This window comes from Balaenoptera acutorostrata, chromosome 15 (genome assembly GCF_949987535.1).
Source record: "Balaenoptera acutorostrata chromosome 15, mBalAcu1.1, whole genome shotgun sequence".
Taxonomy (NCBI): domain Eukaryota; kingdom Metazoa; phylum Chordata; class Mammalia; order Artiodactyla; family Balaenopteridae; genus Balaenoptera; species Balaenoptera acutorostrata.
This window is the reverse complement of record NC_080078.1, coordinates 78,348,158-78,372,619: the sequence shown is the minus strand read 5'-3', so window position 1 is coordinate 78,372,619 and position 24,462 is coordinate 78,348,158. Positions and strand designations below refer to the sequence as shown.

Genomic DNA, 24,462 nt, shown 5'->3' with positions numbered 1-24,462 from the left:
ATAAAGAAGTACCACAGCCAGGAATCAATGTGGAGAAAACTTGGCCCCCGTCTGAAAAGTAGCCACATGGGTGTTACAGTATGAAAGGTTTACCTGTCTGTCATGTTGAGTTTAGAGATTACATCAGCCTGTAAAATAAAACACACAAACACACAGACACAAAAAAAAACCCCTGGAGAACAGCCAAGAAGATTAAAATGTCCATTAGTGCTTTATTACAAACTAATAAGGACATTAATCTTCAGTCCCCAAACCACTTGAAAAATACAGAAAACTCCTAAGTTTTAGTTTAGGCATGCATTCAATCATCATACATAGGAAGTATGAAAATGAACACTAATACTTGCAAGCCAAATTAACTAGTTTTCTTCTCTGAAGTTTATTCCCATTTGATGCTGGAAGCTGAGCAATGAAGAAGGTTGCATGACAGACAGATTTATTCTGGTGCCATCGAGGCAACAGTAAAGGTGAAAATCAGATGGAATGGGCTTTTACCGACAGCCATCAAAAGAAGCAAACACATCTGACACATGTAAGAGAAATCTGCCAGTCACCCCAAGGCCTGAATCTCAAACTGCGTTTGCAGAACTAGGGTGGACAAACTTTCTGCAACTGACCATATTGGAAAAGAACTGTGACATGCATAGACGTGCATAATGCAAAGCTACAGATACTACCTTCCTAGGTAGGTCTGGTTTAAATTAATTCAAATTAATTTGAATTCAAAGTACAAAACACTCAATTGATGACACCGGGAATTGGTTTAGCAATGGTGGAAAATCCAGGGAAAATAATTCTACAGGAGGACAGCTTAGAATTGAGTGAAGACATTCAGAATCATCTTTGATTTTTAAAATGCAAATTTTTATTAAAGAAACAGTGTTTAACCTTGATTCAGTCTGATAATAGAATTGATACTGTTATAATTTGAAGATCTTGATGGTATATATTCTGCTTTATTTTTAGGTATCCCAACTTAAGACAATATTGGTTTGCAAATAAGATCAAATACTTTTGGGGATTATGGAAAAGATTCACTCAATTCCAGACACTAAAGCTTCTCGAGGACACTGAGAGACAACTTCAGCATGCCTTTACTGTGCCTTGCTTGAGTCTGGATTTCTTTGCAGGAGAGCACTTACCTTGACTGTAAAACCCAGGCCCCATGAGGTGTCCCTACCCCACTTCCCTGAATGAGCTCTAAGAATGTAAGCTTTTCAAAGTTTCTCAAAGATGTTTTCCTTACCTGACCCAGAAAGTAAATTCCTCCACCTACTACAAAAGCAGAAATTGCCGTACCAAAAACAGCAAATAGGGTGATGGAACCAATATTTTGAAAGAAGTTACCCTGTTTGAGAGAACAGAAATGAGAGGAATGATTAGAAAGGCTGGTCTGCTCAGTGAAGACAAGGACCCCACAGCTGGCCCTCCTCACACGCTTGATTCTCTGTAAAGGGCACCATCACCCACCTTGGTTGGCAAGCTGGAAACCTGGGCATCTTCCCTCACCCCCACATGTGATGCAGAGCCAAGTCCTGTGGCTTTTGCGTTCCCCGCGTCACTCACATCTCCTTGCTTCTCTCCATCACCATCCCCACCGCCCTTGCCCAACTGCCATCATCTCTCCCCTGGACCACTGCAATAGCTTCTAACAAGTCTCAACCATCCCTGGCCCTTGCCCTCTGCTCTCCAAGTGCTTCCAGAATGATCTCTGCAAAAGATAAATCTGACTGTGCTGCCTACACTCGGACCCCCACTTCCACTCAAAACGCAGTTAAAACCCAACCAAAGCCTGGATGGTTTGACCCCTCGAAGGCCTCTAACCTCCCCTTTGTTCTCTGGGTTCCAGTCACACTGGTAGCTTTTTGTTTTTCAAACACATCATGCTCCCTGGGCTTGGACCACTCTTCCTTCCCCTTCGCTTAGTGAACTTTAATCGTCCCAAGATCTCAGGACATTTGGACTCTTCCTGAGGGAAGTCTTCTCTGATCCCTTACCCAAGTCAGATCCCAGTCTATGCTCTCAATGCACAGCGACTCTCCCCTGGTAGCACTTGACATAGCTGAAACGTTACATTTATTTATGTAATTATTTGGTATCTGTCTTTCCCACTAGGCTGCAGGCTCAATGGGGGCAATGACCACATCTGCTTTTGTACAACACAGTCACTGGCATACTGCCTGTCAGATGCAAGATGCCCCATGAATAGGTACTGAAGGAATTAACTGTGTTTCATGTCTGATTAAAGTCCAAAGTTTATATAATTATAATTTTTCAATTAATTAAGAAAAGGTACATTACTACAAAGAATGTCAGGATAATAGGTTATACTATCAGAAGCTCCTTTTTGTAGTCCACATCTTTTAAGCAATTTTATTTCACTCTATTAGTATCATCAAATATGACAGATAAAATATATTCCCATCTATACAGCATTTAAGAGAAAATATTTGAGTCCAAGCAGTATGGTAACATCTTTCAAATTTCCATAAAATTTAAAAAATTAAGCTATTTATTAGAATCCTGTGGACTCCGTTTAGGAATAAGGGCAGGGAAACTTGATGGTCTGTGATTGTGGGTCTGGACAAGGAAAACCATTTTTTCGCTCAGAAACTGTCGAGCCATAGACAACAGGAACTGATACTTTTTTTTTTTTTGGCCACGTCATGCGGCTTGTGGGATCTTAGTTCCCTGACCAGGGACTGAAACCTGGGCCCTCCGCAGTAAAAGTGCTGAGGTCCTAACCACTGGACCACGAGGGAATTCCCAGGAACTGATACTTTAAAGCTCACTTCAGAAGACTGCCCTCAGCTCAGCACTGACAACCCACTAAGCCTATCTCCTTCAGGAAGTTTCTTTGCTTCATTTTTTGCAATTTTGATTTGGCTGACCATAATCCGACATTCAATTACTTTGTTCGGCATATCAATCTTTAGCACACAAAGAACTTTAAAATAGCTCAAGGCAAACACAATGATTTGGTTTTTTCCTAAACAAAAGGCTTTTCATCTATGAGTTTTTCTTTGCAGAGAGCTGCTTAATTTTGTTATTTAAAAATAGATTACACTAAGTCTTGGTCTGTTTATAGGGATCTAATTCTGATATAACTTACGTAGTTGGCTAATATTAATCTGGATGTTGAAAAGTTACCCACATTCAAGTTGCCCCACTGTAAGAACTTCCCTTTGCTACATAAAGCAAATTTATCTGCTTCTCTCAGACATAATTTAAAAAATGTTCTATTCTTGGGCTTCCCTGGTGGTGCAGTGGTTAAGAATCCGCCTGCCAATACAGGGAACACGGGTTCAAGCCCTGGTCCGGGAAGATCCCACATGCTGCAGAGCAACTAAGCCCGGGCACCACAACTACTGAGCCTGCGCTCTAGAGCCCGTGAGCCACAGCTACTGAGGCCCATGTGCCTAGAGCCCGTGCTCTGCAACAAGAGAAGCCACCACAATGAGAAGCCCGCGCACCGGAATGAAGAGTAGCCCCCGCTCGCCGCAACTAGAGAAAGCCTGTGCGCAGCAATGAAGACCCAATGCAGCCAAAAATAAATAAATAAATAAATAAATTTATTTTTTAAAAAAGTTCTATTCTTTATATGATATTAATAATTTAAAGAACCAAATAGCTGCCTACCTAATGCATACCAACTGATGATAACTGTACTGAAATTTTTATTCCAAGTCCAAATTTACATCAGCAAATACAGCAATATTAAAATAAAGTCGACAGTTACAGAAAGACAGAGAAGATGAAAAGGCAGAGGGCTATGTACCAGATGAAGGAACAAGAAAAAACCCCAGAAAAACAACTAAATGAAGTGGAGATAGGCAACCTTCCAGAAAAAGAATTCAGAATAATGATAGTGAAGATGATCCAGGACCTCGGAATAAGAATGGAGGCAAAGATTGAGAAGATGCAAGAAATGATTAACAAAGACCTAGAAGAATTAAAGAACAAACAAACAGAGATGACCAATACAATAACTGAAATGAAAACTACACTAGAAGGAATCAATAGCAGAATAACTGAGGCAGAAGAACGGATAAGTGACCTGGAAGACAGAATGGTGGAATTCACTGCTGCGGAACAGACTAAAGAAAAAAGAATGAAAAGAAATGAAGACAGCCTAAGAGACCTCTGGGACAACATTAAACGCAACAACATTCGCATTATAGGGGTCCCAGAAGGAGAAGAGAGAGAGAAAGGACCAGAGAAAATATTTGAAGAGATTATAGTCGAAAACTTCCCTAACATGGGAAAGGAAATAGCCACCCAAGTCCAGGAAGCGCAGAGAGTCCCATACAGAATAAACCCAAGGAGAAACACGCCGAGACACATAGTAATCAAAGTGGCAAAAATTAAAGACAAAGAAAAATTACTGAAAGCAGCAAGGGAAAAACGACAAATAACATACAAGGGAACCCCCATAAGGTTAACAGCTGATTTCTCAGCAGAAACTCTGCAAGCCAGAAGGGAGTGGCATGATATACTTAAAGTGATGAAAGGGAAGAACCTACAACCAAGATTACTCTACCCAGCAAGGATCTCATTTAGATTTGATGGAGAAATCAAAAGCTTTACAGACAAGCAAAAGCTAAGAGAATTCAGCACCACCAAACCAGCTCTACAACAAATGCTAAAGGAACTTCTCTAAGTGGGAAACACAAGAGAAGAAAAGGACCTACAAAAACAAACCCAAAACAATTAAGAAAATGGTCATAGGAACATACATATCGATAATTACCTTAAACGTGAATGGATTAAATGCCCCAACCAAAAGACATAGACTGGCTGAATGGATACAAAAACAAGACCCATATATATGCTGTCTACAAGAGACCCACTTCAGACCTAGGGACACATACAGACTGAAAGTGAGGGGATGGAAAAAGATATTCCATGCAAATGGAAATCAAAAGAAAGCTGGAGTAGCTATACTCATATCAGATAAAATAGACTTTAAAATAAAGAATGTTACAAGAGACAAGGAAGGACACTACATAATGATCCAGGGATCAATCCAAGAAGAAGATATAACAATTATAAATATATATGCACCCAACATAGGAGCACCTCAATACATAAGGCAACTGCTAACAGCTATAAAAGAGGAAATCGACAGTAACACAATAATAGTGGGGGACTTTAACACCTCACTTACGCCAATGGACAGATCATCCAAAATGAAAATAAATAAGGAAACAGAAGCTTTGAATGACACAATAGACCAGATAGATTTAATTGATATATATAGGACATTCCATCCAAAAACGGCAGATTACACGTTCTTCTCAAGTGCACACGGAACATTCTCCAGGATAGATCACATCTTGGGTCACAAATCAAGCCTCAGTAAATTTAAGAAAATTGAAATCATATCAAGCATCTTTTCTGACCACAACGCTATGAGATTAGAAATGAATTACAGGGAAAAAAACGTAAAAAAGACAAACACATGGAGGCTAAACAATACGTTACTAAATAACCAAGAGATCACTGAAGAAATCAAACAGGAAATAAAAAAATACCTAGAGACAAATGACAATGAAAACACGACGACCCAAAACCTATGGGATGCAGCAAAAGCGGTTCTAAGAGGGAAGTTTATAGCTATACAAGCCTACCTAAAGAAACAAGAAAAATCTCAAGTAAACAATCTAACCTTACACCTAAAGAAACTAGAGAAAGAAGAACAAACAAAACCCAAAGTTAGCAGAAGGAAAGAAATCATAAAGATCAGAGCAGAAATAAATGAAATAGAAACAAAGAAAACAATAGCAAAGATCAATAAAACTAAAAGTTGGTTCTTTGAGAAGATAAACAAAATTGATAAGCCATTAGCCAGACTCATCAAGAAAAAGAGGGAGAGGACTCAAATCAATAAAATCAGAAATGAAAAAGGAGAAGTTACAACAGACACCGCAGAAATACAAAACATCCTAAGAGACTACTACAAGCAACTTTATGCCAATAAAATGGACAACCTGGAAGAAATGGACAAATTCTTAGAAAGGTATAACCTTCCAAGACTGAATCAGGAAGAAACAGAAAATATCAACAGACCAATCACAAGTAATGAAATTGAAACTGTGATTAAAAATCTTCCAACAAACAAAAGTCCAGGACCAGATGGCTTCACAGGTGAATTCTATCAAACATTTAGAGAAGAGCTAACACCCATCCTTCTCAAACTCTTCCAAAAAATTGCAGAGGAAGGAACTCTCCCAAACTCATTCTATGAGGCCACCATCACCCTGATACCAAAACCAGACAAAGACACTACAAAAAAAGAAAATTACAGACCAATATCACTGATGAATATAGATGCAAAAATCCTCAACAAAATACTAGCAAACAGAATCCAACAACACATTAAAAGGATCATACACCACGATCAAGTGGGATTTATCCCAGGGATGCAAGGATTCTTCAATATACGCAAATCAATCAATGTGATACACCATATTAACAAATTGAAGAAGAAAAACCATATGATCATCTCAATAGATGCAGAAAAAGCTTTTGACAAAATTCAACACCCATTTCTGATAAAAACTCTCCAGAAAGTGGGCATAGAGGGAACCTACCTCAACATAATAAAGGCCATATATGACAAACCCACAGCAAACATCATTCTCAATGGTGAAAAACTGAAAGCATTTCCTCTAAGATCAGGAACGAGACAAGGATGTCCACTCTCACCACTATTATTCAACATAGTTCTGGAAGTCCTAGCCACGGCAATCAGAGAAGAAAAAGAAATAAAAGGAATACAAATTGGAAAAGAAGAAGTAAAACTGTCACTGTTTGCGGATGACATGATACTATACATAGAGAATCCTAAAACTGCCACCAGAAAACTGCTAGAGCTAATTAATGAATATGGTAAAGTTGCAGGTTACAAAATTAATGCACAGAAATCTCTTGCATTCCTATACACTAATGATGAAAAATCTGAAAGAGAAATTATGGAAACACTCCCATTTACCATTGCAACAAAAAGAATAAAATATCTAGGAATAAACCTACCTAGGGAGACAAAAGACCTGTATGCAGAAAACTATAAGACACTGATGAAAGAAATTAAAGATGATACCAACAGATGGAGAGATATACCATGTTCTTGGATTGGAAGAATCAACATTGTGAAAATGAGTATACTACCCAAAGCAATCTACAGATTCAATGCAATCCCTATCAAATTACCAATGGCATTTTTTACGGAGCTAGAACAAATCATCTTAAAATTTGTATGGAGACACAAAAGACCCCGAATAGCCAAAGCAGTCTTGAGGCAAAAAAATGGAGCTGGAGGAATCAGACTCCCTGACTTCAGACTATACTACAAAGCTACAGTAATCAAGACAATATGGTACTGGCACAAAAACAGAAACATAGATCAATGGAACAAGATAGAAAGCCCAGAGATTAACCCACGCACCTATGGTCAACTAATCTATGACAAAGGAGGCAAAGATATACAATGGAGAAAAGACAGTCTCTTCAATAAGTGGTGCTGGGAAAACTGGACAGCCACATGTAAAAGAATGAAATTAGAATACTCCCTAACACCATACACAAAAATAAACTCAAAATGGATTAGAGACCTAAATGTAAGACTGGACACTATAAAACTCTTAGAGGAAAACATAGGAAGAACACTCTTTGACATAAATCACAGCAAGATCTTTTTCGATCCACCTCCTAGAGTAATGGAAATAAAAACAGAAATAAACAAGTGGGACCTAATGAAACTTCAAAGCTTTTGCACAGCAAAGGAAACCATAAACAAGACGAAAAGACAACCCTCAGAATGGGAGAAAATATTTGCAAATGAATCAACGGACAAAGGATTAATCTCCAAAATATATAAACAGCTCATTCAGCTCAATATCAAAGAAACAAACACCCCAATCCAAAAATGGGCAGAAGACCTAAATAGACATTTCTCCAAAGAAGACATACAGACGGCCACGAAGCACATGAAAAGATGCTCAACATCACTAATTATTAGAGAAATGCAAATCAAAACTACAATGAGGTATCACCTCACTCCTGTTAGAATGGGCATCATCAGAAAATCTACAAACAACAAATGCTGGAGAGGGTGTGGAGAAAAGGGAACCCTCTTGCACTGTTGGTGGGAATGTAAATTGATACAGCCACTATGGAGAACAATATGGAGGTTCCTTAAAAAACTAAAAATAGAATTACCATATGACCCAGCAATCCCACTACTGGGCATATACCCAGAGAAAACCGTAATTCAAAAAGACACGTGCACCCGAATGTTCATTGCAGCACTATTTACAATAGCCAGGTCATGGAAGCAACCTAAATGCCCATCAACAGACGAATGGCTAAAGAAGATGTGGTACATATATACAATGGAATATTACTCAGCCATAAAAAGGAACGAAATTGAGTCATTTGTTGAGAAGTGGATGGATCTAGAGACTGTCATACAGAGTGAAGTAAGTCAGAAAGAGAAAAACAAATATCGTATATTAATGCATGTATGTGGAACCTAGAAAAATGGTACAGATGAGCCAGATTGCAGGGCAGAAGTTGAGACACAGATGTAGAGAATGGACATATGGACACCAAGGGGGGAAAACTGCGATGAGGTGGGGATGGTGGTGTGCTGAATTGGGCGATTGGGATTGACATGTATACACTGATGTGTATAAAACTGATGCCTAATAAGAACCTGCAGTATAAAAAAACAAACAAAACAACTAATACTAAACTATCATTGGGTTATTTGTATGGAAATATGTTAATATAAATGTTTCAGACATTACATGAAATTTCTAAAAATCTTATATTTGTATTTGTATGGAAATATGTATGGAAATATGTTAATATAAATGTTTCAGACATTACATGAAATTTCTAAAAATCTTATATTTGTATTTGTATGGAAATATGTATGGAAATATGTTAATATAAATGTTTCAGACATTACAGGAAATTTCTAAAAATCTTATATTTGTATTTGTATGGAAATATGTATGGAAATATGTTAATATAAATGTTTCAGACATTACAGGAAACGTCTAAAAATCTTATATGTTCTGGTATAATGTTATAAGTAATAATCCTAGTAATTACTTTAAAATGTATATCTCAGAAATAACTACTTTTCTTGTCAACTGCATTATTATGAACTTTCATCAAATCTTTAACCATGGTCATTTTTAAGTCTTTTGTCATTTACAGACAGTTCTGGGTGTACTCTGATGATTTTGCAAATATGTTCCTATAAAAGGGTTTCATCTTCAAGAAATTCATGGAAAAGACTCTGACAAGTACAGGTTTCTGGTAACTGACTGTACTGCTGAACTGAATGAATAAGCATTTTCAGAACTCTAATGAAAAACTGATGAACTCATAAAAGTGCTAACAAAAGATCAAGATGAAAAAAAAAAGAAATTAATTACATGGGACTGAGTGAACTGATGAGGATGAGTATAATTTTTGTGACTTTCTGTCTGAATTTAAAAAAAAAAAAATCCCACAAGGACTCAGAGGAAAAGAATATACAAATCAATTTTCACTGCAAAGTAAAGGAGCTGTTACAGTGGAGGATTACTGGACTGAATGTCAATATTATGACATAGTATAACTGTGTTTCATGTTTGGTAATTGCAATCATTGTTGCTTTTGTTGTGGTCATCCATGTACAATGCTTGGTGTCAGTCTATTTATCTCTTGTAAAAATAAAATACAGTGTGTGTGTGTGGAAAAATAAAAAATAAAAAAAAATAAAAATAAAAGTTAGCTGATACAAAAAAATAAAAAAAAAAAAAAAAAAAAAAATAAAGTCAACTTCCTATCTTCTTTGGGGGTGGGTAGGCAGTGGACAGAAATCTCTGAATTCCCATTCCAACTCACACTAGTCCCACATAAATCGTCACAGTTTCTGCTATAAAGCCATCTTCAAAAATATGTTCTCTTAAGAAACTATTTTCCTCAAATTTTGAATGAGTTTATTTCCCCTCCCTCCAAAAAATTAGAAAATAAAAACTTTACATGTGCTAATATAATAACCAGTCTTATGTTTTTAAGTCAAAATCGAATCATTTTTGGGGAGTTCCCTGGCAGTCCAGTGGTTAGGACTCTGTGCTCTCACTACCGAGGGCCCAGGTTCAATCCCTGGTCGAGGAACTAAGATCTCACAAGCCGAGTGGCAGCCAAAGGGGGGGGAAAAAAAAAATCAATCCATTTTCTTCAGCACTATTTTGAAATACTTTCATAATCTGCTCTCAGTTCTTTCAAGATTTGTTCACAAAATTAAAGAGTAAGAGATACTGACCTTCAAATCCTTCTTGCTTGTTTTCTTTTTAACAATTATCTGATGTCAGTAATGGTTTATAAGATATGGGATTTTTTTTTATATTAAACTTCTTTTTCACTTTTTCTTTTGATTAATGCACAATAAAATAATAACTTAAAAAACAATCTGGCCTGAACATCTTAGAATAATTTTGCTTCAATATCCAGGAGGAAAATTAAAAATTTAATTTGTATGTTTTTACCAAAACTCTCATAATAAATTTAACTCGTTTATTACATTATTATTAATAATAACACTAGTCATGTTATAATAGATAATGACAAGAAGCACTACCAATTATTTAATGTGGTGAGTGGTGCTTTGCATACATTCTTTCATCTAATGTAAATCTCAAAGCAACCTAGGAGGTAGGGTTTTGGGGATCTTTTTGTTCTCTGTTTTTAATTTCTACTCTACTCAAAAGGAACCTATAGGGGGCAGCGCATGATTAGGCCTAGGTCTCTCTGGCTCTAAAGTCCAGGCTCTTTCCTCTCTCCAAAGATAGGCCGAACCTTAGTCCTTCCAACCTTCACAGTTTTTTAAAATCACATTTACAAAATAACTGTTGTATTACTAGTATTTTAAGTTGAATCACCTTTTTATTTTAAAACTTAAATACACTTATATTTAAAAAGAACTCATATGGACTTCCCTAGTGGCGCAGTGGTTTAGAATCCACCTGCCAATACAGGGGACACGGGTTCGAGCCCTGGTCCGGGAAGATCCCACATGCCATGGAGCAACTAAGCCCATGTGCCACAACTACTGAGTCTGCGCTCTAGATCCCGTGAGCCACAACTACTGAGCCCACGTGCCACAACTACTGAAGCCCGCGCACCTAGAGCCCATGCTCTGCAACAAGAGAAGCCACCACAACGAGAAGCCGGCGCACTGCAATGAAGAGTAGCCCCCGCTCGATGCAACTAGAGAAAGCCCGCAGGCAGCAACAAAGACCCAACGCAGCCAAAAATAAATAAATAGGGCTTCCCTGGTGGCGCAGCGGTTAAGAATCTGCCTGCTAATGCAGGGGACACAGGTTCGAGCCCTGCTCTGGGAAGATCCCACATGCCGCGGGGTAACTGGGCCCGTGAGCCACAACTACTGAGCCTGCGCGTCTGGAGCTTGTGCTCCGCAACAAGAGAAGCCACGATAGTGAGAGGCCCGTGCACTGCGATGAAGAGTGGCCCCCACTCGCCGCAACTAGAGAAAGCCCTCGCACAGAAACGAAGACCCAACACAGCCAAAAACAAATAAATAAATAAAAAATAAAAATAAAGGAATTCCTTTAAAAAAATTTCAAAAATAAATAAATACATAAATAAATTTATGAAAAAAAAGAGTTTGCTATACAAATTAAAAAAAAAAAAAAAAAAGGAACTCACAGACAAGGAAAAGACTCAGGTACACACACAAACTGGCTTAAAAGTGAGAAGCTCCTGCCCAGGCAGAAAGAGCCCCAGTGGAAGCTGAAGACAGAGACCAGAAATGCCAGAGCAAAGCAGAGAACTGAGCAGGGCCCAGTGACACTGCTCTCCAGGGTCAGGGAGCCAAGAATGAGCGGAGCAACTGTGGGAGTAGGTGAATGGGCCAGAAGGAGGTGGAAGACTAGGGGGAAGGATGGGGCTCCAGTTTGGTGAGGAAAAGCAGGGCCAGGGAGAGGGTGGGAAGGAATGGAGACTGGGGCTTAAAGGGCATAATGGCTGGGAGTTGAGGCCCAGGGCAGTGCCCTGAGAGGGGAGACACTGAAGGATGGATGGGTGCAAGGCAGGAGAAAGGCCCGATATGGTGACATGAGAACCAGTAGGCCTGGGGCACCTGTCCCTGTCATCCCAGGACACAGTCTGTCCTCTTAACATGGGTCAGTCTGTGTCCAAGAGGAGTCAATGTAACACCTGTGTACCATCAAAATCACTTTGGCTATTTCTTTCTAGGCAAAGTACCCCTCTATGGAAAACACTAGTAAGCCACACTGCCTGAAACCATGAAAGCAGCCCACTGACCATGTTTGCTCCCTCTGCAAGTCAGGCATGACAGTCCAGCTTCTACCACACACGCCAGGGTGTTCACACAGAGCCACCACTGCTAAATTGACACCCGAGCTTTTAAGGAAGTTGCCCTACAAACACACAGAGCCACCCAGACCAAAAGCACTAATGCGTGCCTGAGTCTTACCTTGTGTAATGAATATCCTGACTCAAATATAATAGGTGGAAGCAAAAGGAGGAAAAACATATTTGGACGAAACATTTCTTCCTCCTGTAAATATAAAATGGATATTTTCAGAGGCATGAAATCTGTGTAATTAAGAAATAAATCCATCAATGATGAGCCAAAGTAACTGTTCTCTTAGAACCTGGCCCAGTGGAAAAATACAATGCTTAAACCACAACCTGATAATAAAACCAAACAAACGGAGCGACAAAAACAAACAAACAAAAGGAGACAAAAACAAACAAATATACAAAACCCTCAAAACCTGCATTTAAAAATGTAGGACAAATGATTTTAAAAGCTGACCAGCAAAATAAATAGCAGAATGAACCACTTCCAAACATAAAGCGGTATGCTTTTTATTCTTTACTAAGGAAAGAAAGCTAATTTTAATATAGAAGACATTTCAATTCAAATAGAACACTTTCAAAAACAAGTCCACAAATTGGATTCCTCCAGGAAAAAGGTTAACGGTAAGCCCTAAAACAATCCACTTAGAGGAAGAGTAAACCCTACTCATGTTTAAAACAGCCCTGCCTTTTCTCTGCATGTCATAGACAACTATGCTATTTTCCTAAATCTGATGTGATGAAACAGTCCTCACCTGATGCCCTTGCAACCTGGGACATGGCTATAAAGCGAGCCCCTTGCCATGCTTTCAGATTCAAATATTAAGTACCATTATGAAAGGTGTTTTTAGAATATGGCCACCTTTGGGGGGAATGGAATAATAATTTCATCTTCTAAGGTAATACAGCTCTCTAGTTGTTGGTGGATTGGGGGAAAATACATACTGGTTCTCAAACCCACAATGACTACAGGTAATACGCAGTTTATTTAATACTGCAAAATCAGGCCCTTTTCATATGAAAACTTCTATGTCACAATCTTGACAGTCTGACTTCTTGTCAAAATCCCTATTCAAAAGAATGATAAATGTATCCTTACAAATGTACGGCTGTTACCATAAAGACTAAAATAACATTCAAAAAAGGCTCAAAATAGAAGCAAATGATGACTTCTGAAAATGCCTTATTAAGTCTTAAAATAACTGCCTGTATCACAAGCTCATGACTCAGACTGGGGCCATGTGAAAAGAAATGGGCCGATCCCTGTGCTTTGTGGGGCAACCTATTCGCAGGATCTGTGCAGCTGGGCCACTGCAGAGACTCTGGGAGTTTCAGAAACAAAACCTCCCCTGGGAAAAAGGAGAACCCACCTGCAGTGGGTTCACAGTGTCCTCTATTCCCAATTCATGTCCACCTGGAACCTCAGAATGCGACCTGATTTGAAAATAGGGTCTTTGCAGATGGAATTAAGGGAAGAATCCAGCTGAGATCATCCTGGATTAGGGTGGGCCCTAAACCCAATGACAGTGTCCTTAAAAGAGACAGAAAGGGACACACAGACACAGAGACGAAGGCACATGAGGACAGACTGAAGCAGAGACAGGAGTTAGGCTGCCATCACCAAGGAATGCCTGGGACCACCCGAAACCAGAAGAGGCAGAGAAGGATTCTCCCTTAGGGCCTGGATTCGCTCCCCTGAGGGAGCGTGGCCCTGCCAACACCTTGATTTCAGACTTCTGGCCTCTAGAACGATGAGAGAACAAATCTCTGCTGTTTTAAGCCACCCAATTTGTGGTAATTCATTACAGAAGCCACAGGAAATGCACACACCACCTTACAGTGAATAGTGTTACAGAAAGATCCCAGGTTCCTTTGGGCAGTATCTCCCCTAAAGTGGTCTGATGTGGTTTTAGGTGGTACTTGAGCAATGTGTGTCGAATACCACCGACCCCACGGATTGAGAAAGTCAGCCCTTTTTGATTCTTTTTCAATCCCGATTAAGTCAGACGCGTCAGTTTGGTGCTACCGTGTTAAGCCTCTCTCCAATATGCTGATCCCCCTTTTTGACAAAGAGGACAGGCTTGACCTCAGAGGCTTCAGCAAGCAAATGTACCACTTTGTTTTTATCGTATTTATTTATAAAAACAATATTGGTTTCCCACTTAAAACAGTATTATAATGTTTCCTTTAAAATAAATGTATATAGTACACCAACGTTCATAGCAGCATTATTCACGACAGTCAAAAGGTGGAAACAACCCCAGGGCCCATCAACAGATGAATGGATAAACAAAGTGTGGTATACACCGACCATGGAATAATATTCAGCCATAAAAAGGAAAGAAGTTATGACACAGGCTACAAAGTGGATGAACCTTAAAAACATCATGCTAAGTATTGATAAAATAAGCCAGATAAAAAAGGACAACTATTGTATGATTCCACCCATTTGAGGTACCTAGAATAGGTAAATTCATAAACACAGAAAGTAAAATAGGGGCTACTAAAAAAATAGAAAATACTAAGAAAAATAGAAAGTGGAAAAGAAAGTAGGGAGAGAGGAATAGGGAATTGTATAATGGGTAGAGTTTCTGTCTGGGATGATGAAAAAATTCTGGAAATAGATAGTGGTGATGATTAAACAACATTGTAAATGTATTTAATGCCACTGAACTGTACACTTAAAAATGGCTAAAATGCTAAATTTTATGTTACGTATATTTTACCATAATAAAAGCTTTTACAAAACTGTTACAAAGACATATACATAAAAGAGCAAGTTGACTTAAAGAAACATATTAAGCATATGACAATATAGGTAGAAGGCAGGCCCAGCAGGACAGTTTGGAAACAGACCTACATGGAAAGAAAACACCCAGCAACTTCACTGTTTTTCTTACCTCCCCTGTTCCCTGCAGCACCCAGTTTCCAAACAGATCCTGCTTCCTGCTTTGGCTTCCACAAACACCTGCTCCTCCAGAAAGCCTGCCCAGCTGTCTTAGCCTAAAAACCTCACCCTATTCTGAGGTCAAGCACTGGTTGTCTAGATGGCTCTTCAGGGCACTTAATTACAGTCACCACCCAACTATACTACTCAATATATTATTATTATTTAACTTGAAAACTAACATCTGTTGAAAAATAAATTTAATAATACCGAAGCATATAAAACTGAAAGTAAAAGATAACCTTTCCTCCTCCTGCTCGGAGCAGGGATCATACAGCATTCCCCAGGGGAGCAGCTGCACTCAGTGCCTCGGATCTCTGCTTGTGGGGAATGTGGGCTTGGTGTTGAGAGAGCTTCTGCTTCTTCGAGAGAAGCTAGAAGTTCAAATTTTTATGTGAGGACTTCCCTGGTGGCGCAGTGGTTAAGAATCCGCCTGCCAATGCAAGGGACACAGGCTTGAGCCCTGGTCCGGGAAGATCCCACATGCCTTGTGGCAACTAACCCCGTGAGCCACGACTACTGAGCCCGCATGCCACAACTACTGAAGCCTGCGTGCCTAGAGCCCGTGCTCCACAACAAGAGAAGACTGCTCACGACATCGAAGAGTAGCCCCCACTCGCTGCAACTAGAGAAAGCCCACACGCAGCAACGAAGACCCAATGCAGCCAAAAATAAATACATTAATTAATTTTAAAAAAAGATTACAAATTAAGCAGTTTAAAATATTTTTAAAAATCCATGTGGGGCTTCCCTGGTGGCGCAGTGGTTGAGAATCTGCCTGCTAATGCAGGGGACACGGGTTCGAGCCCTGGTCTGGGAAGATCCCACATGCCACGGAGCAGCTGGGCCCGTGAGCCACAACTACTGAGCCTGCGCGTCTGGAGCCTGTGCCCCGCAACGGGAGGGGCCGCGATAGTGAAAGGCCCGCGCACCGCGATGAAGAGCGGTCCCCGCACCGCGATGAAGAGTGGCCCCTGCTTGCCGCAACTAGAGAAAGCCCTCGCACGAACCGAAGACCCAACACAGCCAAAAATAAATAAATAAAGTAGCTATAAAATAAATGTATAAAAAAAAAAAATCCATGTGAAATTTCTATAATTTTGTATAGATTAATAACATTTAAAACAAAACTGGGGGCACAGTTCTTGACGTGCTAGCCTACTGTGTTCCCCCTTTGCCTGGCAAAGAAATAAAGCCACTCCTTCTTTCTCCTCCATGAAAAACAAAATAAAACAAAACAAAAAACTTAATGATTTTTTAATTGTTTTAAAATCAATTCCAATTTTGATCAATTGATTTTAAATCAAACAAAATGTGTTAGGGGGCGGTATTTACACATCAGGCTCTATCTAGTCTAAGAGTTGAGAAAGGGTGTACGGTCAGTTGCTCCTGCCCTAGAATGAGCCACTGTGAGGGGGGTTAAACTGAACCAGCTGCAGAGGCCACTGTGAGGGGGGTTAAACTGAACCAGTTGAGCTTCATACACAGCATGTTCCAGTGGGGTCTGCCTAGCCCCTTCCTCAGCTGAGGGTAGCTCTAGAAATATTCCAAGCTCAATGTACATTTTGAGAATTCATTTAATACATACAATATATCCTGAATATTATTTATAACAACCTCAAATTGTGTTTTACGTCAGACCATGAGGCTTGTTTTGCAAATTTTTTTTTTAATTTACTTATTTCTTTATGTTTGGCTGCATTGGGTCTTCATTGCCGTGTGTGGGCTGTCTCTAGTTGCGGTGAGCGGGGCTAGGCAGACCCCACTGGAACATGCTGTGTATGAAGCTCAACTGGTTCAGTTTAACCCCCCTCACAGTGGCCTCTGCAGCTGGTTCAGTTTAACCCCCCTCACAGTGGCTTCTGCAGTTGCGGTGAGCGGGGGCTACTCTTCATTGCTGTGTGCGGGCTTCTCATTGTGGTGGGCTTCTCTCGTCGCAAGCACAGGCTCTAGGTGCACAGGCTTCAGTAATTGTGGCTCGCAGGCTCTAGAGCGTAGGCTCAGTAGTTGTGGCACACGGGCTTAGTTGCTCCACGGCATGTGGGATCTTCCCGGACCAGGGCTCGAACCCGTGTCCCCTGCACTGGCAGGCGGGTTCTTAACCACTGCGCCACCAGGGAAGCCCTGTTTTGCAAATTTATACGCTACAGTTCCACAGGTAAATTAATCCTCACACCTAGGAGCTGCGTCAAAGTAGGAAGGGCTCAAATGTGACACATTTTAACCATACAATTCTTTTAATATTTTGAAATGGACCTTATTTCCCTCCACAAAATCAGTTTTGTTACACACTTGTTAAACTCCCTACTCGATATAGATGCTCAAAGTTTAAGCTGAAACTTGAGTTTCAATTAGTCCTTGGACCTCACGCTCTAATGACCATTGTGTGAACGTAAGGGTGGGAACATCCACAAGTGAGGACAGCATGGTGTGGCGGAGAAAATATAGAACACATAGGACCAGATGGTCTGGACACAAGAGCCAACTCAACCGCTCTCTAGCTCTGTGATGTTAGACATGTCCCAACCTCTCAGAGGTCACTTTCTTCATCTGTAAAAATGGGGATAATACGTGGTCAATCTACCTCCATGGTTGTCATGAGGATGACAGAAGCTACAGTATATAAAGCATTCTGTAAGGTCTACAGTGCTGGGCAGATATGTCTTATTGGGCTCAGCTGTCAGAATGGAATTAGGAGCAATAAACATTGTTTAATGTTAAATGCTAATTAGAGCCTTGTATGCAGCAAGTTAGTCTAAGATTATAAAAATGCAAATAAATAACAAAACATGGCATTGAATGCTCCTATGTTAATTTGAAACAGTGTGAGATTTATGCTTTTTCAAAAAACTCAGATGTAAAGATATCAACCCTAATCTACCAGAATGTTAAAAAATTAATGGGACAATATAAACTTCACTGACAGTCGAGGAATGATAAGAAAGCCACCATAATCAGTGTTATTAAACTTAAGAACCAATAAAAATTGTAATTATGTTAAAAAAAAGAACAGTTGGGTAAACCTACCTTCCAATTTGCCAGTTTTTTAAACTCTATAATTTTTATAACTGCTCCCATGAGAATACCTAGAAGAGAAAATATAAAGTTTAACAAAAATTTAAGATATAAGAAAGATTACTCAGGTTTATTATTCTAAAGAAACTGATTATTATTACGTCTCTAAATGGCATCTGTGAATTTCTGCAAGTTTTATGTCTGAAAACATAAAAATGGAAATTAGTGTGGAGTTTTATGAATCACATGAGTTTCTCACTTGCATCTCAGGCAAACATACTATAACGAAGTCTACAAAAATTTGGGGGTGGGGGTGGGGGGAGGGGTGAAAAAGCTTTACAAAACAAGACCTAGGGATAGTTTGCCTGGCATGGAAGATTTAAGCATCTGTCATTCTTGCTATATCCACCCATTTTAGATTTGAAATGGCAGAAAGCTAAGTTTGCCCTGTACTACTTATTCCTACCGTTTTCAAAAAGGAATCCAAGATCACTTTCTCAGGCTCAGATGGTAGCTCTATGTAGAGTATTTAGTTAGAGTTAAAGCCCCAATGCTGAAAATAACCTAAAGTGAAAATTCTGTGAAATTCCTGGAACAAAACAGACCATCTAAGTTCAGGCATGTTTCCACAAAGCTGACAGGCTCATTATTATCTCATAAAGAACCTACCAAAAATAATTCTCGAAGAAGCATCATGGGTACAATTTATGATTGCTCTGTTACTCACTAGATTAATGATTCTTAACCCTGTGGGCTCATCAGAATCATCATGGGAGCTTTTTATGAAATAGACACCTGAGCAGAACTTGGGATCTGCAAAATAACAATCTCTGGTAGGGGGTGATACAAAGCAAGGGTGAAGACCACTGTTACAGATGCTTAAACATAAAGACTTCCCTTTCGGACTTCCCTGGTGGCACAGTGCTTAAGAATCCACCTGCCAATGCAGGGGACACGGGTTCGATCCTTGGTCCAGGAAGATCCCACATGCCACGGAGCAACTAAGCCCGTGTGCCGTAACTACTGAGCCTGTGCTCTAGAGCCCACGAGCCACAACTACTGAAGCCCACGTGCCTAGAGCCCGTGCTCCGCAACAAGAGAAGCCACTGCAATGACAAGTCCGTGCACCGCAACGAAGAGTAGCCCCCGCTTGCTGCAACTAGAGAAAAGCCCGCACGCAGCAATGAAGACCCAACGCAGCCAAAAAAAAGACTTCCCTTTCCCCTAGAGGGGAAGGAGCTTTTTCCCATCAACAACAGAAAGCTGAAGAAACACACCTTATTGGGTGGGGTGAGGAGAAAATACAAGAACACAGAGGTTTATTAGGAAAAGAAGGTGCACTAACACTAATTGTCATGGGGAAGGAGGGGTTTGAGGTGAAGAGAGGATCAGTTGATTTTAACTTTATAAACCTCTGTACTATTTGTATTGTTATATATTAGTAAAAGACCAACAAAACTGTTTTGATAAAAAGGACATAAGACGAAATAGGTCTGAGCTATAAAGGGAATCAATGACATTTTCAGAACAGTAATTGTACATTCACTTCCACGTGGCATGAAAGCACTGATTCTCACCCCTCTCTAGAGTTCCCCAGTTGCTTCCTTTTTCTTATATTTTTAAATTGTGTATATATTTTAAGGAGTTTTCATACAATTTTTTTATTAACCAAATAGTTCATGAATACTTTGTAAAATGTTATAAATAAGACAAAAGTCCCTTTTGATGAAATCCCACCCCCACTAGTTCTCTCTCTCCCTGCCCCAAGGTAACCAACCATCTTGATAAGTCTGGGGAATATTCTACCAGACCCTTCCCTATGCCCTTACATATTTATATTTACCATACAGTACTAGGGTGCGTGTGTATGTAACACGTGGCACACCTGTGTGTATTTATATAAAATTTATGGTACTATAATGCATCTTTTTTTTCTTTTTCTTGGCTGCCTGGCACGCGGGATCTTAGTTCCCAGACCTGGGATCGAACCCGTGCCCCCTGCAATGGAAGCACACGGTACCTCCAGAGAAGTCCTATAGCAGGTAGTTTCTACTACCTGCTATTTTGCTCAGTGTTATGATCAGGGGTGACTACATATAGATCTGCCTCATTCCTTTTTAACAGCTCTACAGCACAGCATAAAGATGCCACAGACTGAATAGACATTTCTCCAAAGATATACAAATGGCCAATAAGCACAAGAAAAGACGCTCCACATCATTAGTCATTAGGGAAATGGAAATCAAAACCACAATGAGACACCAGTTCATACCCACTAGGATAGCTGTAACTTTTTTAAAATGGAAAGTAAGTGTTGGCAAGGATATAGAGAAGCTGGAACCCTTAATACATTGATGATGGGAAAGTAAAATGGCACAAGTGCTGTAGAAAAGTTTGGCAATTCCTCAAAAAGTAAAACAGAGTTACCATATGACCCAGCAATTCTACACAGGAGAATAGAAAACCTATGTTCGTACAGAAACTTGTACATGGATGTTCATAACAGCATTATTAGCCCAAAGGTGGAAACAACGCAAATGTCCACCAACTGATGAATGGATCAACAAAATGTGGTATATCCACACAATGGAATGTTATCTGGCAGTAAAAAAGAATGGAGTACTGATACATATTGCAATGTGGATGAATCTTGAAAACATGCTACGTAAAAGAAGCCAGACACAAAAGACATCTTTTATGATCCATTGATATGAAATATTCAGAACTGGCAAATCTATAGATTGCCTTTGTCTCTATAGAGACAGAAATGGTTTCCCGGGGCTGGGGAGGAAAGTTTCAGGGATGATAGCTAAAGGGTATGCGGCTTCTTGTCGGGGTGATGAAATGTTCTAAAATTGTTGTCATGGTTGCACAACTGTGAATATACTAAAACCCTGAACTGTACGTTTAAAATGAGTAACTTGCATGGTATGTGAATTATATCACAATAAAACGGTCATCCCACCCCCGCCCCCGAAAGGCCAGATCGCATGGTTCCATTCATATGAAATGTCCAGAACAGACAAATCTAGAGACAGGAGGTAGGTTAGTGGTTGCCAGCGGAAAGGGGAGGGGGAAAATGTGCAGTGACTGCTGATGTGCAGAGAGTATCTTTTTGAGGTGATAAAAATGTTCTGGAATTAAGACAGTGGTGATAGTTGCACAACCCTGTAAATATACTAAAAAGCACTGAATTCTACACTTTAAAATTATAAAGTTTATGTTATGTAAATTCTGCTTTACTGTTTAAAAAATTTTATTGAAGTATAGTTGATTTTCGCTGTCATGTTAGTTTCAGGTAAACATATATATATATATATATATATATATATACATTTTTTTTTCAGATTATTTTCCCTTACAGATTATAAAATATTGAGTATAGTTCCCTATGCTATATAGTAGGTCCTCGTTGGTTATCTATTTTATATATAGTAGTGTGTATGTGTTAATCCCAACCTCCTAATTTATCCCTCCCCTCCATTTTAATTTTTTTAAAAGTCACTATCTTTTTAATGTTCCCCCAATGATGGCTGTCTCCAACTGTTTGCCATTAACAGCTGCAGTGAACATGCTTGTATGTGCCTCTTTGTGTAAGAGTGTCTCCCTAGGGCAGATCCAGAGACAGTGAATGGCATGAGCATTTTTATCTCTGAAAACGTTGCCAAACTGTCCTCCAAAGTGGCTGCGCCGATTTACACCCCTTGCACCAAAGCATCCTCACCAACCCTGGAAAATCATCAGACTTTAACACTTCTGCCAGTATGAGGGGCAAGAAATCGTACTTTAAGGTTTCGATTTGCATTTACAGTCAATCTGCACTCAGTAATCATTCCTGATTACTAGGGAAGCTGGAACTTTTTTCATGATTTCAGATTTAATTTTTAAAGCTAGTGTTTTTCTGTGCTACTAAACCTCAACTTTCTTTTTCCTTTGTAAATGTACACCAAAAACTTTAATACTATGATCAATGCTTTTGTAATTAATATACATGAAGCAATTACATTTGAGAATCAGTGATTATTCTATTGCCTAAGCTTGTTCCTATATTATTATTAATGAGGCATTAGAAAGCTTTGTAAAATACAATATGATATTATTACTACTATTACTATTATTACTATTACATGAGGAATCCTTTTGAAATGTCCTAGGACTGAACTATGGTACAACATTAAATTGGCAAACTCCTTTACCTTTTGAGATTGAGGTTCAAAGTTAGGTCAAATCAACCTAGTGTCCAGGAGAAATTAATTTATACCATACAACCAGACACCCTGGAAATAATACCCTAGATACAATTTTGTATCTTCCTATCAGTAAAAAGAATTTGACCATGCACCTTCAAGTTACAAATTTTTATTTTATTATTATAAAAAAAGTGCTACTACATTAATGTATTTTAAAATAACACAGGGATTTGGCTGTCCAGTGGTTAGGACTCCACACTTTCACTGCCGAGGGCCCAGGTTCAATCCCTGGTCGGGGAACTAAGATCCCACAAGCTGTGCGGCACAGCCAAAAATTAATAAAATAAATAACACAAAAAACAGAGATTGTAAAGGAGATTCAAATTAAATAGAAACATAAGTTCTAATATTTCCTTTTGCCTCCTATGGATCTTCGTACACACACCTCATTATGGATACCACTGGATTCACTCAAAGGATCAGGAGTAATTCATAATTATTTGCTGAGACCCTTCTCCCAGGATTTGTCAGGTTAAATCATTCTTACTCCTCAAGAGAATGCTCCAGGTAGGAAGGCTCAGAGAGTCTCTTCTGACAGCTCAGGGCCAGCAAGTGACAGTGGACTGCTGGCTCCTGGGTGCCGTCTACCACCTCTGGACGAGGAGACACAGGGAGACTGCACTACTGCTACGAACTGCTAACACCCTTCCCACTCCCAGGGTGCACTGCTGGTCTACCATTTATCGCTGTAAAATACGAGTATTCCTGAATACGAACAGTACAGGAAAGTGCCTAAAATGTATTAAGTATAACAATCAGTACAAAACAGTATGTAGAACATGATCCTAGTTCCCTTAAAAATATACGTATATATGTATATGCACACACATTTATTAATTTGCATTGTGTTAAAAAGAAACACACATACACACACACACACTATGGTGCTAGGCACTGTGCTACCGTATACAATATACGTTATTTAAGCTCATTCTCACGATTACCCTACAAGGTAATAAACCATAATAATATAAATGATAATAATATTGATAGCAGCAGCTAACAGTTATTGATTACTTAGCAGGTAGGCATTATACTAAGTGATTTCTATGCATTGCCCTGTTTAATATCTGCACTCCTATGAAGTGAAGGCTTTGTCGCCTGCATTTTACAGGTAAGGAAACCGAGGCTAAGGACAAGCATCACTGAGCTAGTAAATAGCAGATCCAGAATTGTTTTAAAAATGAATTACTCGGGCTTCCCTGGTGGCGCAGTGGTTGAGAATCTGCCTGCCAATGCAGGGGATATGGGTTCGAGCCCTGGTCTGGGAAGATCCCACATGCCGTGGAGCAACTAGGCCCGTGAGCCACAACTACTGAGCCTGAGCGTCTGGAGCCTGTGCTCCGCAATGAGAGGCCGCAATAGTGAGAGGCCCACGCACTGCGATGAAGAGTGGCCCCCGCTCGCCGCAACTGGAGAAAGCCCTCGCACAGCAACGAAGACCCAACACAGCCAAAAATAAATAAATTAAAAAAAAAAAAAAGTGAAAAAATGAATTACTTTATTTTTTACTTGATTATGTAACAGATGCCTATGGTACAAAATTTGAAAGGTATAAGAGAGTATGCAGTGAAAACTTAAGTCTCTGTCCCATTCTTGTTTTTTTTCTCCTTCCCGGAGACCACCACCGTTACCAGTTTCTTGGTTATACTGTACATTTCTGCTGAGAGTGTCTGTACGTTTAAAATTATATACATGCATATGCATGTACATATAAAATAAATTTTAAAACAAATGGTAATACAGTATTTACACTATTCTGAATTTTTTTTTTTTACTTACCACTACCTCTTAGAAACTATTCCATATCAACACATAAAGAGTTTCCTCACACTTTTTGTTTTG

The 24,462-nt window shown here is 39.4% G+C and overlaps 1 protein-coding gene across 4 annotated transcripts in view; it reads right to left on the bottom strand.

Annotated features, from left to right (window-relative positions):
- SLC9A8 (solute carrier family 9 member A8) overlaps nt 1–24,462 on the bottom strand; it is a 79,101-nt gene that overhangs the window by 38,034 nt on the left and 16,605 nt on the right. For all 4 annotated transcript variants that reach the window (XM_007185313.2, XM_007185315.2, XM_057528703.1 and 1 more), the window contains 4 exons: nt 18,380–18,438; nt 12,518–12,601; nt 1,247–1,348; nt 94–128 (listed from right to left, as the gene is read on the bottom strand). In XM_007185313.2, the coding sequence (XP_007185375.1) occupies nt 94–128; nt 1,247–1,348; nt 12,518–12,601; nt 18,380–18,438 (280 nt within the window). The remainder of the gene's footprint in view (nt 1–93; nt 129–1,246; nt 1,349–12,517; nt 12,602–18,379; nt 18,439–24,462) is intronic.